This window comes from Anolis carolinensis, unplaced genomic scaffold (assembly GCF_035594765.1).
Source record: "Anolis carolinensis isolate JA03-04 unplaced genomic scaffold, rAnoCar3.1.pri scaffold_12, whole genome shotgun sequence".
Classification (NCBI taxonomy): Eukaryota; Metazoa; Chordata; class Lepidosauria; order Squamata; family Dactyloidae; genus Anolis; species Anolis carolinensis.
Genome location: NW_026943823.1, coordinates 7,230,053 through 7,245,377, shown reverse-complemented (window position 1 = coordinate 7,245,377; position 15,325 = coordinate 7,230,053). Strand labels below are relative to the sequence as shown.

The 15,325-nt window shown below is 40.5% G+C and overlaps 1 protein-coding gene across 5 annotated transcripts in view; it reads right to left on the bottom strand.

The window, feature by feature from the left end:
* drp2 (dystrophin related protein 2) overlaps positions 1-15,325 on the bottom strand; it is a 90,055-nt gene that overhangs the window by 57,421 nt on the left and 17,309 nt on the right. For 4 of the 5 annotated variants that reach the window (XM_062963953.1, XM_062963952.1, XM_062963956.1 and 1 more), the window contains exon 2: positions 1,454-1,600. In XM_062963953.1, the coding sequence (XP_062820023.1) occupies positions 1,454-1,561 (108 nt within the window). In that variant the 5' untranslated portion in view covers positions 1,562-1,600. Of the gene's footprint in view, positions 1-1,453; positions 1,601-4,498; positions 4,551-15,325 lie in introns of all 5 variants that reach the window. The other variant, XM_062963954.1, reaches the window with a different exon arrangement.

The following is a 15,325-nucleotide window of genomic DNA, read 5'->3' as shown; positions in this document are numbered from 1 at the left end:
GAAATTTGACAACACAACCCATCATCCACGCCTCTAGGTTGATACAACAAAAAGAAAAGAAAAATAAAGTCCTAATTAGAGGGAGAGGAATAATTGTTTTTATCCAATTGCTGCCAGTTAGAGGACTAATCTCTGCCCACTTGGTCTCCTAGTAACCAACTCAGCCCAGGGGACAGGCAGACTTAGGCCTCGGCCTGTTTCACAGATTATCTAATTTGCACTGCATTATATGGCAGTGTAGTCTCAAGGCCCTTCCACACAGCTACATAACCCATTTATAATCTTATATTATCTGCTTTGCACTGGATTATCTGGACTCCACACTGCCATATAATCCACTTCAGTGTGCATTTTATACAGCTGTGAAGAAGAGGCCTCATATAATCCAGTTCTAAGCAGATAATATAAGATTATAAATATAATATGTAATAATTACTGTGATATAGAATCATAGAATAGTAGAGTTGGAAGAGACCTCATGGGCCATCCAGTCCAACCCCATTCTGCCAAGAAGCAAGAAATCGCATTCAAAGCGATTAATAATAATACAGAACAATATAATCTCTAAAATCAGGACAGTAAGTAAAGAGCAACACTCTGAAAGCATAAGCCACAGCAACGCGTGGCCGGGCAAAGCTAGTAATAATAATAATAAGATCAGAGTGAAATAATAAATGTATTAATAATAATAATAAAAATAGAGTAAAATAAATGTAATAGTAGCAACAATAATAGAGAAAAATAATACATGTAATAATACTAATAATAACAGAGAAAAATAATAAATGTACCATATATTCTCGAGTATAAGCTGACCCAAATATAAGCCAACCAGAACCCTCACCCAAGTATAAGCAGAGGGGGGTTTTTTCAGTCTTTAAAAAAGGGCTGAAAAACTAGCCTTATACTCGAGTATATACAGTAATTCAATCAGAAAAGGCAACCATAGCAGAGCACTTGATGAACCAACCTGGACACAGCATATTATTTGAGAACACAGAAATGCTGAACTTCTCCATCAACCACAATGTCAGACTATACAGAGAAGCCACTGAAGTCCAGAAGCTTATGGACAATTTCAACAGAAAGGAGGAAACCATGAAAATGAACAAAAACAGACAATCATCTGACCCGGAAATGGCCGGAAGAACTCTGCATTAGTAGGATTAGGATATCATGTTTCAGTTGTTCTCTTATGTTAAGCATTTTGGAGAGTTTCCCCTGGAAGCCAATGCTCCTTTGGCTCTTGCTAATGCATGTGGCTTCGTCCTCCACTTTGCAAACTTGGAATATGATATGACCTAGGAATTGTAGAGAAACTGGCTTATCAATAGAGGTGCCTCTAACATGGAAGTAAAGACCAAGGACACATTTTGGGTGACATTAATGAGAACTGGCTGAGAATAAACAAAGGCAGAAAGCCTAGCGGTCCGTGGGTCCCCGTGGCCCTTACCTGAGACTGTGCGTGGGAGGTGCTGTTGCGACGGGGTGGGCCGGTGGCCTGCCACTCATGACATCTGGGGAGGGTGAAAGAGCATCCCTGCATGACCATGGGCTGCATCAGAACTCATGAGGACAGCGGCAGATTGTACGCTGGGAACTGGAAGGAGAAAAAGGGAAGCAAAGGAAAAGCAAACACAGGGGTTACTCTCTGCATACCCTGCACGGAGCAGGAACTAGACTAGATGACCTTCAAGAGCCCATCTAACTTAATCTATATATATAAAAGGGTAATGAAATTTCGGCCTAGGACAAAACAAAAAAACTAAACACCCCACAACCTCGAAAATTGACAGCACAACCCCTCATCCACGCCTTTACGTTCATAAGACAAAAAGAAAAGAAAAGAAAAGAAAAATAAGCCTCCAAGGAAGGAGCCTCCACCACGGCCCCGGTTCGACAGTGGAACTCTCTCCCCGGGGCCGTGGTGGAGGCTCCTTCCTTGGAGGCTTTTAAGCAGAGGCTGGATGGCCATCTGTCGGGGGTGCTTTGAATGCGATTTCCTGCTTCTTAGCAGGGGGTTGGACTAGATGGCCCATGTGGTCTCTTCCAACTCTACTATTCTATGATTCTATGATTCTATGAAAGTCCTAATTAGAGGGAGATGAATAATTGTTTTTATCCAATTGCTGCCAGTTAGAAGGCTAAGCTCTGTCCACTTGGTCTCCTAGCAACCCACTCAGCCCGGGGGACAGGCAGAAGTTCGAAAACATGCCAGTGTGAGTAGATCAATAGGTACTGCTCCATCAGGAAGGTAACGGCGCTCCATGCAGTCATGCCACATGACCCTGGAGGAGTCTACGGACAACGCCAACTCTTCAGCTTAGAAATGGAGATGAGCACCAGCCTCCAGAGTTAGACACGACTGGACTTAATGTCTGGGGAAAACCTTTACCCTTTACCTTAACTACCACCAATTCCTCAATACTTCATTTCCCATACCACCAGACTTCGCCACAGCAACGCGTGGCCGGGCACAGCTAGTATAATATAAATATTCGGCCGCATCTGATATCAGAGAGAATTGGTATAAGATGCAATATACCGTGTTTCCCCGAAAATAAGACTGTGTCTTATATTATTTTTTACTCCCAAAGATGTGCTAGGTCTTATTTTCAGGGGATGTCTTATTTTTCCATGAAGAAGAATTCATATTCATTGTTGAACAAAAAAATGAACATTTATTCTATACTGTACAGTAGTTGTCATCACAAACCTACATAACTGAACCAGACAAACTGTGACTCCTGTCACAGTCAAGGCATCCTGTGAATTTCTTGTTAATACCATTACAGTAGCGTCTCACTTATCCAAGCCTCGCTTATCCAAGACTCTGAATAATCCAAGCCATTTTTGTAGTTAATGTTTTCAATATATCATGATATTTTGGTGCTAAATTCGTAAATACAGTAATTACAACATAACATTACTGCGTATTGAACTACTTTTTCTGTCAAATTTGTTGTATAACATGAAGTTTTGGTGCTTAATTTGTAAAATCATAACCTAATTTGATGTTTAATAGGCTTTTCGTTAATCCTTCCTTATTATCCAAGATACTTGCTTATCCAAGCTTCTGCCGGCCCGTTTAGCTTGGATAAGTGAGACTCTACTGTATTTCCATATACAACTGGTATGTAAGCTGCTCCGAGTCCCTCTGGGGAGATGGATGCGGGGTATAAAATTATTATTATTATTATTATTATTATTATTATTTTTATTATTTTATTATGACACAGCAAACAAGATAGACACGCTGGATTTCGTATCAGAAAATCACAAGTCGAACACTTCCCAAGTGTCTAGGACTGTGTGATGTATTTTCGGATGATGCGTGCAGATTCCAGTAGGGTGGCCTTTTGCAGCTGGCAGATCGTAATTTTGTCAATGTCTATTGTTTCCAAATGACGGCTGAGATCTTTTGGCACGGCACCCAATGTGCCGATCACCACCGGGACCACCTGCACTGGTTTCTGCCAGAGTCTTTGCAGTTCGATCTTGAGGTCACCATAAAAATCATCCAGCAGTGTTTGGAATGAAGTATTTGGACTCGGCGTCACAGTGGATGATGAAGCAGCTGCTCCCCCTGTGGCCGGAACCCGAAAGACAGTTACATCTGTCAAGTAGGAAAATTTAGGGACCGCTTATGCGGGGAGGCTAATTTAACTGATTTACAACACCGGATGAGGAAGTACTCCATCAAAAAGGACTTGTCGTCACAGTGGATGATTAAGCAGCAGCTCCTCCTCTGTCCGGAATCGAGCATACCCTCACAAAGCCAGAAGCTGGGAAGTTAAATAGCCTCTGTATCTGTCTGTCTGTGTGCTGTTTCTCTAATGGTATTGAATGTTTGCCATATATATGTACACTAGCTGTGCCCAGCCACGCATTGCTGTGGCGTTGTCTGGTGGTGTTGGTGAGAAATTGTTGAGGTAGTGGTGGTATTGAATGTCTGTTGTATGGTAATCTTTATGTTTAGTATGCACACTGAAGTGGATTATATGGCAGTGTGGAGTCAAGATAATCCAGTTCAAAGCAGATAATATAAGATTCTAAATGGTTTATATAGCTGTGTGGAAGGGCCTTGAGTCTACACTGCCATATAATCCAGTTAAAATCTGATAAGCTGTGGAAGAGGCCTAAGTGAGGCCTAACTGTGCCTGTCCCTTGGGCTGAGTAGGTTGCTAGGAGACCAAGTGGGCGGAGCTTAGCCTTCTAACTGGCAGCAATTGGATAAAAACTATTATTCCTCTCCCTGTAATTAGGACTTTATTTTTCTTTTCTTTTTGTTGTATCAACCTAGAGCCGTGAATGATGGGTTGTGTTGTCAAATTTCGAGGTTGGAGAGCCTGTAGTTTTGTTGTTTTGTCCGCTGCCCTGATGCCATCACTCTTTTATATATATAGATTGTGATCCGCCCTGAATCCCCTTCGGGGTGAGAAAGAAGGGCGGAATATAAATACTGTAAATAAATAAATGAATGAATAAATAAACTCACCCCCATAAAATGGCCTAGCCTTCTCTCTCTATCGCCCCCTTCTGGCCTCCACCTGGATAACAGAACAGTACTGGCTTTACTATAGAAATTTTGAGCCATCCTATTTAAATGTCGTTCTTGAGTCTCATGAAAATGTCACGGCTGTGTGAGTGTGCAGTTGTGGCAAAATAAGGAAAAAAACAGGAGGAAATACACAGTAATACATCAAAAAAGTATCTTGTAGAGCAGTGTTTTTCAACCGGGGAGTCTGGACCCCTGGGAGGGGTCACAAGGGGGGTGTCGAGGGTCATCAAATACCAACACTACAACTCCCAAATGTCAAGGTCTATTTTTCTCAAACTTCACCAATGTTCACATTTGGGTGTATTGAGTATTTGTGCCAAATTTGGTCCAGATCCATCACTGTTTGAGTCCACAGAGCTCTCTAGATGTAGTCGAACTACAACTCCCAAACTCAAGGTCAATGCCCACCAAACACTTCAAATATTTTCTATAGGTCATGGGAATTCTGTGTGTCAAGTTTGGTTCAGTTCCATCATTGGTGGAGTTCAGAATGTTCTTCTTCTTCTTATTATTATTATATTATTATATTATTATTATTATTATTATTATTATTATTATTATTATTATTATTATTATTATTATTTGATTGTAGGTGAACTATAAATCCCAGCAACTACAACTCCCAAATGACAAAATCAATCCCTGCCCAACCCTACCAGTATTCAAATTTGTGGGTATTTTTGCCAAATTTGGTCCAGTGAATGAAATACATCCTGCATATCCGATATTTACATTATGATCCATAACAGTTGCAAAATGACAGTGATGAAGTAGCAACGGAAATAATGTTATGGTTGAGGGATCACCACAACATGAGCAACTGTATTAAAGAGTCGTGGCATTAGGAAGGTTGAGAACTACTATTGAAGAGCTTCTAGAAAATTCCGAAACTGACTGTGTCGGCACAGGAAACCCACATGTGCGATTTCACAGAGACCACGAAGAAGAAAAATAATTCCAATAGCAGCATGTTTCTGGTCGCTTGATCAATACAATTGTGACAAGATGACAAACCGGTGTGATGAAGTCCTAACTGAGAAGTATGGGAGAGCAGACTCGGTTTATAATAGCTTACGTTACCAACTGTGTTCTCTCAGTTAGTCTCCAAGGCGCTACAAAATCCCGAAAAAAAAAGCTATTACTATAAAGGGAGCCACCATCCTATTAAGAAGGCGGAAAGCCATCCAGTACAACCAGAGACATAATGGGCCTCACTAAACAAGCTTCCTGCTCTAGGCTCAGGGCTTTTACGGCCAATTCCCTTCGGAAATCTCTCTGCAGTAAACGTCTTCTGTTTTATGAAAAGAATAACAACATGTCCAAGCTATTCCTTTTGCAGGTTTTATTTGGGTTTCCTCCCCGGTTCTGCTCCAAAATCAGTTCCAAGCAGGTTTAAATGACGGATACACTCAGCGCTTAATACTAGGGTTGAATGAAAAGTAATGCCTCCGCCTTCGTAACTCCTCAACGGATGGCAGTACTGGTATGCGGCAGGTACTAGCTTGTTCAGTAGACTCTCCTATACAGTTCCACTTGGCGGGAAGCCTTAGCATTGAATGGTTGTGTTGTTAAAGTGCGAAGTATGGAACCCTGCGCAGACGGGGAAGCCTTAGCATTGAACGGTTGTGTTGTTAAAGTGCGAAGTATGGAACCCTGCGCAGACGGGGAAGCCTTAGCATTGAACGGTTGTGTTGTTAAAGTGTGAAGTATGGAACCCTGCGCAGACGGGGAAGCCTTAGCATTGAACGGTTGTGTTGTAAAAGTGCGAAGTATGGAACCCCGCGCAGACGGGGAAGCCTTAGCATTGAACGGTTGTGTTGTTAAAGTGCGAAGTATGGAACCCCGCGCAGACGGGGAAGCCTTAGCATTGAACGGTTGTGTTGTTAAAGTGCGAAGTGTGGAACCCTGCGCAGACGGGGAAGCCTTAGCATTGAACGGTTGTGTTGTAAAAGTGCGAAGTATGGAACCCTGCGCAGACGGGGAAGCCTTAGCATTGAACGGTTGTGTTGTTAAAGTGAGAACAATAAGGATCAAAGGATTATTTCTGCATTTGATTTATTAAAATATTCCCATCCAAACCCAAGTAACGAAGGTGGAGGCATTACTTTTCATTCAACCCTCGTATAATGCTGCACTTCTCTCTAAACAGTTCATCGATGTTCCTCCCTACGGGCAAGATTTTAATGTATGCATCGATAGAAATAAGTCCCAATGTGCAATGATCCCATTTCTGCTTGTTTAGTTATTTCCTGGTAGCCCTCCAGCCTCAGCTGGTTTTTTAATTGCTTCTTTCCTATTTATGGTCCCACCAATCTCAGTATTACTAATATATTCAAAGTCATAAAAGCTGCTATAATCCAGATTGTTAAAATAGGAGAGAACAAAAGAAGAAGACTACAATATGCCTCTTTGGCCGCAAGTAAAACTCTCAGGATTCTTTGTAAGACATGAGTCAAATAATTGTTATTTTTCAGTGAAAATAGATAAATCTAGTTCAAGTCTGAACTTTCTGAAAAGCTAAATCATGGTCCGCCTGTTCTTCTGGAGAGAAGTTTCTCAGGCCTCTCCTGAGATAAAATCCAGATTAAACGCTTTGAACGGGATTATATGGCAGTGCAGACTCATATAATCCAGTTCAAAGCAGATCATGTGGTTTATATGTTTTGATAATCAGTGTAGAAGGGGCCAAGGTCTTTTTATGGGAATCATGGAGCCCTCAAAACATTGATGCACCACAAGTCCCAGCACTCCTTAGCATTTACGGTGTTTACTGGGGTTAATGGGAATTGCAATCCAACAACAAAGGTAGGCTTGCACATTTCCCATCCCTTTTATATCGTGTTAGAAGTGACTTGAGAACATACTGCAAGTCGCTTCTGGTGTGAGAGAATTGGCTGTCTACAGAGACGTAGCCCAGAGGATGCCCGGGCTGTGCTGTGGCTGAGAGGTCATGAGATTGAAGCCCATGTCGGAGTGAGCTCCCGACCATTTAATAGCCTAGCTCACTGTTGACCTAAGCAGCTGGAAAAACAGTTGCATCTGTCGAGTAGAAAATTTAGGTACCACTTTATGTGGGGAGGCTAATTTAATTAATTTACAACACCATAAAAACTTCCAGCAGTGTGCAGAAAGGATTGAGGAAGTACTCCATCAAGGACTCGGTGTCACAAGTGGATGGTGACATAGCAGCTCCCCCTTGTGACCGGAATCGAGCATACCCTCATGAAGCCGGAAGCTGGAAAATGTCAAATTGCCTCTGTGTCTGTCTATATGTCCGTATGTCTAATGGCATTGAATATTTATCACGTATATGCGCATTGTGATCCGCCCTGAGTCCCCTTAATAATAATAATAATAATAATAATAATAATAATAATAATAATAATAAAAACTTTATTTCTATACTGCTCTATTTCTCCGAAGGGACTCAGGCCGGTTTCCAACCAGTGCAAAACAACATACAATATACAATAACTTAATACAGGGTGAGAAGGGCGGAATATAAACACTGTAAATAAATATATAAATAAATGTGTTACCATCCTTCAGGGTGGCTTCTCTCATGTCCCCGCAAGCTAGAGCTGACGGACGGGAGCTCACCCCATCTCGCGGATCTGAACCAGCAACCTTCAGGTCAGCAACCCAACCTTCAGGTCAGTAATTCAGCTGGCACATGTTCCCATCCCTGCGCTACATGTTTCAACCATTTTGCACAAACTATGGTGATTTATTTATTATGTTATTTATTTACAGTATTTATATTCCACCCTTCTCACCCCGAAGGGGACTCAGGGCAGATCACATTGTACACATATAAGGCAAACATTCAATGCCATATAACATAGAACAGAGACAGACGCAGAGGCAATTTTAACCTTCTCCAGCTTCCAGCTTCCTGAGGGTATGCTTGATTCCGCCCACAGGGGGAGCAGCTGTTTCATCATCCACTGCGACGGTAACTTCCTCATTCCAACGGCGGCGGGATGATTTTTATGGTTTTGTAAATTAGCCTCCCCACATATAAGTGGTACCTAAATTTCCTACTTGATAGATGCAACTATCTTTTGGGCTGCTTAGGTCAGCAATGAGCAGGGGCTATCTATATATATAAAAGAATGATGGAATCCTGGCGACCGACAAAACAACAAAACTAAACACCCCACAACCTCAAAAATTGACAGCACAACCCCTCATCCATGCCTCTAGGTTGATACAACAAAAAGAAAAGAAAAATAAAGTCCTAATTAGAGGGAGAGGAATAATTGCTTTTATCCAATTGCTGCCAGTTAGAAGGCTAAGCTCTGCCCACTTGGTCTCCTAGCAACCCACTCAGCCCAGGGGACAGGCAAAGTTAGGCCTCAGGCCTCTTCCACACTGCCTATAAAATACAGACACCTCCAGACAAAGCCACAGCTAAGCGTGGCTGGGCACAGCTAGTATACAGTAGAGTCTCACTTATCCAACATAAACGGGCCGGCAGAATGTTGGATAAGTGAATATGTTGGATAATAAGGAGGTACTAAGGAAAAGCCTATTAAACATAAAATTAGGTTATGATTTTACAAATGAAGCACCAAAACATCATGTTAGACCACAAATTTGGCAGAAAAAGTAGTTCAATAAGCAGTAATGCTATGTAGTAATTACTGTATTTACGAATTTAGCACCAAAATATCACAATATATTGAAAACATTGACTACAAAAATGCATTGGATAATCCAGAACGTTGGATAAGCGAGTGTTGCATAAGTGAGACCCTACTGTATATATATTTTAATTGTCGGGTGCTCACTCTGACACGGGCTGGCCTCGAACTCATGACCAATTGGTCAGAGTGATTTATTGCAGCTGGCTGCTAACCAGCCTGCGCCACAGCCTTGTGAGTCTCAGCTCACGTATAACATTTTGCAAACAATTAAATAATTTACGATAATAAAAAAATAACAACAAGGTATGTATAGATAGTAGGATTTTATCTTTTCTTTCCCTTCCCCATATGTTTAATAAGCATTTTTTCTCTCTCCAGAAATGACATGGAAATGAAGCCATTTCTTGGGTTGCTGTTTTGCTTCCTGGCTGGCACCACCCTTTTGACTCTTTGGCAAAGACCAGGAGTCAGAAAGCTGGCTTCTTCTGGCCTCGAGGCTTTGTTATCCAGGATTAAAATGCCGCCTTTGTGGTCCCAGGATTGGCACGGGGCCCTAAGCACATTCTTGCACGAGAAAGTGCTCTGAACTTTGGACAAAACCCGTGAGTCTCAGTTTTGTTGGAAGCCGGTTCCTTTAGCCTCATCGGTTCTGACAAGTCAGGAGCAAACCAGAAGGGTCAGGAAAGAGATCCGTTCCCACTTCATGTTACTATTAAAAGATTATATTAAATCTGTCACAGAGGGGAAATCTTTCTAGAAATCTGTCTGTTCCATTATGCATGTCATGGGTGTCATTGTGTCCTTCCAAACTTGACGGAATATTTTTAACATAGAGCACAATTCTATATACAGTAGAGCAGGGGTCCCCAAACTTTTAAAGCAGAGGGCTGGTCCACAATCCTTCAGACTGTGGAGGAGCCGAATTATCATTTGGGAAAAAAACCGGACAAATTCCTATGTACACTACACATATCTTATTTGTAGTGCAAAACAACAACAACAATGAAAGAACAATACAATATTTAAAAATGAAAACAATTGTAACCAGCATAAACCTATCAGGATTTCAATGGGAAGTGTGGGCCTGCTTCTGGCCAATGAGATAATCAAGTTAATTAGGATTGTTGTTGTTGTTGTGTGCCTTCAAGTCATTTCAGACTTTGGGCGAGCCTAAGTCTAACATTATTTATTTATTCGTTTACTACATTTATTTATTACATTTATATCTCGCCCTTCTCACCCTGAAGGGGACTCAGAGCAGCTGTATGTACATCTATATATATAAAAGAGTAATGGTGTCCGTCCCTCCCACTAAACAACAAAAGTACAAGCCCCAGAACCTAGAAATTTAGCAACACAACCCACCATCCTTGCCCCTAGGTTCCGACAACAAAAAGAAAAGAAAAATAAAGTCCTAATTAGAGGGAGAGGAGTAATTGTTTTTATCCAATTGCTGCCAGTTAGAAGGCTAAGCTCCGCCCACTTGGTCTCCTAAGCAACCCCCTCAGCCTAGTGTTAATAAAAGAATAAAAAATAAAATAAATACAAATAATACAATAAAATAATAAAAATAATAAAAAACACTAAAAATTAATACAATAAAATACTATAATAACAAAATAACTAAAAATAATACAGCAAAATAATAAAATATAATAAATAAAAAAGATAAGTTACAACAACATTAATTAAAAAAATACAAATAAAAATACCACCACCACTTTACCACAGCAACGCATGGCCAGGCACAGCTAGTAGAATATATTATATTATTAGCATAGCACAATATTAGCATTATATATTACTATATTGAACGATACCACTATACTGCAATATTATATGTAATATACAACATATAATTAATATTATGATATGGTATCATTATTAATATTATATTGTATAACATAATATTATTATCAATATTATATGTATATACAATATATTATATTATTTAAAATGATATAAAATATATTATAAAACTGATGGCGGGGGCCAGGTAAATGACCTTGGAGGGCCGCATCCGGCCCCCGGGCCTTAGTTTGGGGACCCCTGCACTATACTGTAATATTATATATAATATATAACATATAATTAATATTATTATATGGTATTAGTATTATATTGTATAACATTATAATATTATTATCAATATTATATGTAAATACAATATATTATTAAAATGATATAAAAATATTATATTATAAAACGGAGGCGGCGGGCCAGGTGAATGACCTTGGAGGGCCGCATCCGGCCCCCGGGCCTTAGTTTGGGGACCCCTGCAGTAGAGTCTCACTTATCCAACATAAACGGGCTGGCAGAATGTTGGATAAGCGAATATCTTGGATAATAAGGAGGGATTAAGGAAAAGCCTACTAAACATCAAATTAGGTTATGATTTTACAAATTAAGCACCAAAACATCATGTTATACAACAAATTTGACATAAAAAGTAGTTCAATACGCAGTAATGCTATGTAGTAATTAATGTATTTACGAATTTAGCTCCAAAATATCACGATATATTGAAAGCATTGACTACAAAAATGGCTTGGATAATTCAGAAGCTTGGATAAGCGAGTCTTGGATAAGTGAGACTCTACTGTACCTATATTCTTAACAGCGGGTTAAACCGCTGAGCTGCTCAACTTTCTGTTAGGAATTGTGGGAGTTGAAGTCCAAAACACTTGGAGGGTCAAAGTTTGCCCATGCCTGCTCTAAAGTATCTTGGAACTGTAACTTTCAATGCTCTTAAAAGTAACTTTGAAAGTACAGTAGAGTCTCATTTATCCAACATTCACTTATCCAACATTCTGGATTATCCAACGCATTTTTGTAGTCAATGTTTTCAATGCATTGTGATATTTTGGTGCTAAATTCGTAAATACAGTAATTACTACATAGCATTAATGTGTAATTAACTACTTTTTCTGTCAAATTTGTTGTATAACATGATGTTTTGGTGCTTAATTTGTAAAATCACAACCTAATTTGATGTTTAATAGGTTTTTCCTTAATCTCTCCTTATTACCCAAGATATTCGCTTATCCAACGTTCTGCCGGCCCATTTATGTTGGATAAGTGAGACTCTACTGTAAATAGAAAACGCAACATGTTGCACAAGTAAGGTAACTGTTCCTATTAGTTGCATTACATTTGAAATGTAATTTCATTGTATCCCATCACCAAGACAAAAACCTTCTCTGATTTGGTAGCCAGGTATCAAAATCCACAAGCCATGGGGGATACCTTGGTTTCTCATTTATAATGGAAATGGGATCTGCAAATGCTCAGGCGCACGTTCTTGTTTTCATGCTCTAAGATTAAATTCTGCTGGATGTAAAGCCACTCTGGCTAGATAGACACTGCCATAGAATATCATACAGACCCATATAATGCAATTGAATGGCATTGAATTGCATTATATTTGTCTATGCTGACCATATAATGCAGTTCAAACAATATTATTTGACATTGTTGTAAAGGACATTAAGTCTAGGGGTTAACTCTGGGGGTTGGTGCTCATCTCCATTTCAAAGCCGAAGAGCCGGCATTGTCCGTAGACACCTCCAAGGTCATATGGCTGGCATGACTGCATGGAGTGCCGTTACCTTCCCGCTGGAGCGGTACCTATTGATGTACTCACATTTGCATGTTTTTGAACTGCTAGGTTGGCAGGAGCTGGGGCTAACAGCGGGCGCTCATTCCGCTCCCGGGATTTGAAGCTGCAACCTTTCGGTCTGCAAGTGGGAAGGTAATGGCATTCCATGCAGTCATGCCGGCCACATGACCTTGGAGGTGTCTACAGACAACGCTGGCTCTTCGGCTTCGAAATGGAGATGAGCACCAACCCCCAGAGTTAACACCTAGACTGGGGCTAACAACAGGAGGCCACTCGGCTCCCCGGTCAGAAAGTTCAGCAGCTCAGTGGTTTAACCCGCTGCGCCACCGAGGGCTCCACATCCAGCCTTTCTTACCTTGTGTTGTCGAAGGTTTTCTTGGCCGGAATTACTAGGTCACTGTGGGTTTTCCGGGCAGTATGGCCATGATCCAGCAGCATTTTCTCCTGATGTTTCGCCCACATCTATGGCACGCATCCTCCCAACCTCTGAGGATGCCTGCCATAGATGTGGGCGAAACGTCAGGAAAGAATGCTTCTGGAACATGGCCATGCAGCCCGGAAAACTCACAGCAACCCACTACTGTAAAACAATCCCAAAGATGAAATGGTGGGATCAAAATACAGTAGTCTCACTTATCCAAGCCTCGCTTATCCAAGCCTCTGGATTATCCAAGCCATTTTTGTAGTCAATGTTTTCAATACATCATGATATTTTGGTGCTAAATTCATAAATACAGTAATTACTACTTAGCATTACTGCCTATTGAACTACTTTTTTCTGTCCAATTTGTGGTATAACATGATGTTTTGCTGCTTAATTTGTAAAATCTTAACCTAATTTGATGTTTAATAGGCTTTTCCTTAATCCCTCCTTATTATCCAAGATATTTGCTTATCCAAGCTTCTGCCGGCCCGTTTATGTTGGATAAGTGAGACTCTACTGTATTAGGAACCCCGGTAGCGAAGTGGGTTAAAGCGCTGAGCTGCTGAACTTGCAGACTGAAAGGTCCCAGGTTCAAACCCCGGGAGCAGCATGAGCACCCGCTGTTAGCTCCAGCTTCTGTCAACCTAGCAGTTCGAAAACATGCAAATGTGAGTAGATCAATAGGTACTGCTCCGGCGGGAAGGTAACGGGGCTCCATGCAGTCATGCCGGCCACATGACCTTGGAGGTGTCTACGGACAACACCAGCTCTTCAGCTTAGAAATGGAGATGAGCACCAACCCCCAGAATCGGACACGACTGGACTTAACGTCAGGGGAAACCTTTACCTTTACTTAAGGCTATTATTGGAGCAATTTTGCCTAAAGAATTGCATTCCGTTTCCCATTTCTGCAATATTTGGCACAACTTTGCATTTCAGAATAATGCAATGCATGTCGTTTCAGCAAGATTTCACATTCATCTAATGTGTGAGAGAAGGTGCATAAAAATCTCCGCCATCACACAGTTGCTTTTGTTTTGGGTTTTTTTTGGCGCACCTCAAAGTAAAACACAAATGAGCCTCTGCTTCTCTCATTCTGTCAAGAGCTTTGTTAGAAATCCCTTTCCTGAAATCTCTCTTCGCTTGACATCTCGAACAAGTTTTCCTTGCTTCTGTACGTTCGCCGAACACTGTTGCTAGTTAAATATTGATCTTCCTCGAAAAGAAAGCACGGTCACACTGTCATTGGGCTGACATCCACCTGGACATGCAATATCAATACTTTTGGGTGAATGCTTTCGCTTGACAAAGACATCTGTGTAGCCTCTGAAGTTTGCCTGCGGGGTTTTGAATGCTAGTCGGTGCAATGGGACCACAATTATTGTTTGGTCTGGATGGTCACACTTCTGACCTTTCCAGTTTCTTTCTTTGAGAGAATTTTAAAAAAAAATCCATCGCTTAGGGTGGAAAGAGATGGCTTCAGATCATGGCCTCAATTCTGTAGTTACTGATACAGTAGATACGTTCAAACAATCAGATTTACAATTCAACACAAATAGGTCTATACATCTTGAGAATGAGCTTTTGGATTATCTTCTGCATCTCTTTCCATTTGAGCAAACAAAGCATAATAATAATAATAATAATAATAATAATAATAATAATAATAATAATAATAATACAGTAGAGTCTCACTTATCCAAGCTAAACGGGCCGGCAGAAGCTTGGATAAGCGAATATCTTGGATAATAAGGAAGGATTAAGGAGACGCCTATTAAACATCAAATTAGGTTATGATTTTACAAATGAAGCACCAAAACTTCATGTTATACAACAAATTTGACAGAAAAAGTAGTTCAATGCGCAGTAATGTTATGTTGTAATTACTGTATTTACGAATTTAGCACCAGAATATCATGATATATTGAAAACATTGACTACAAAAATGGCTTGGATTATCCAGAGGCTTGGATAAGTGAGGCTTGGATTAGTGAGACTCTACTGTAATATAATATCTATATATATAAAAGAGTGACGGAATCAGGGCACCGGACAAAACAACAAAACTACAG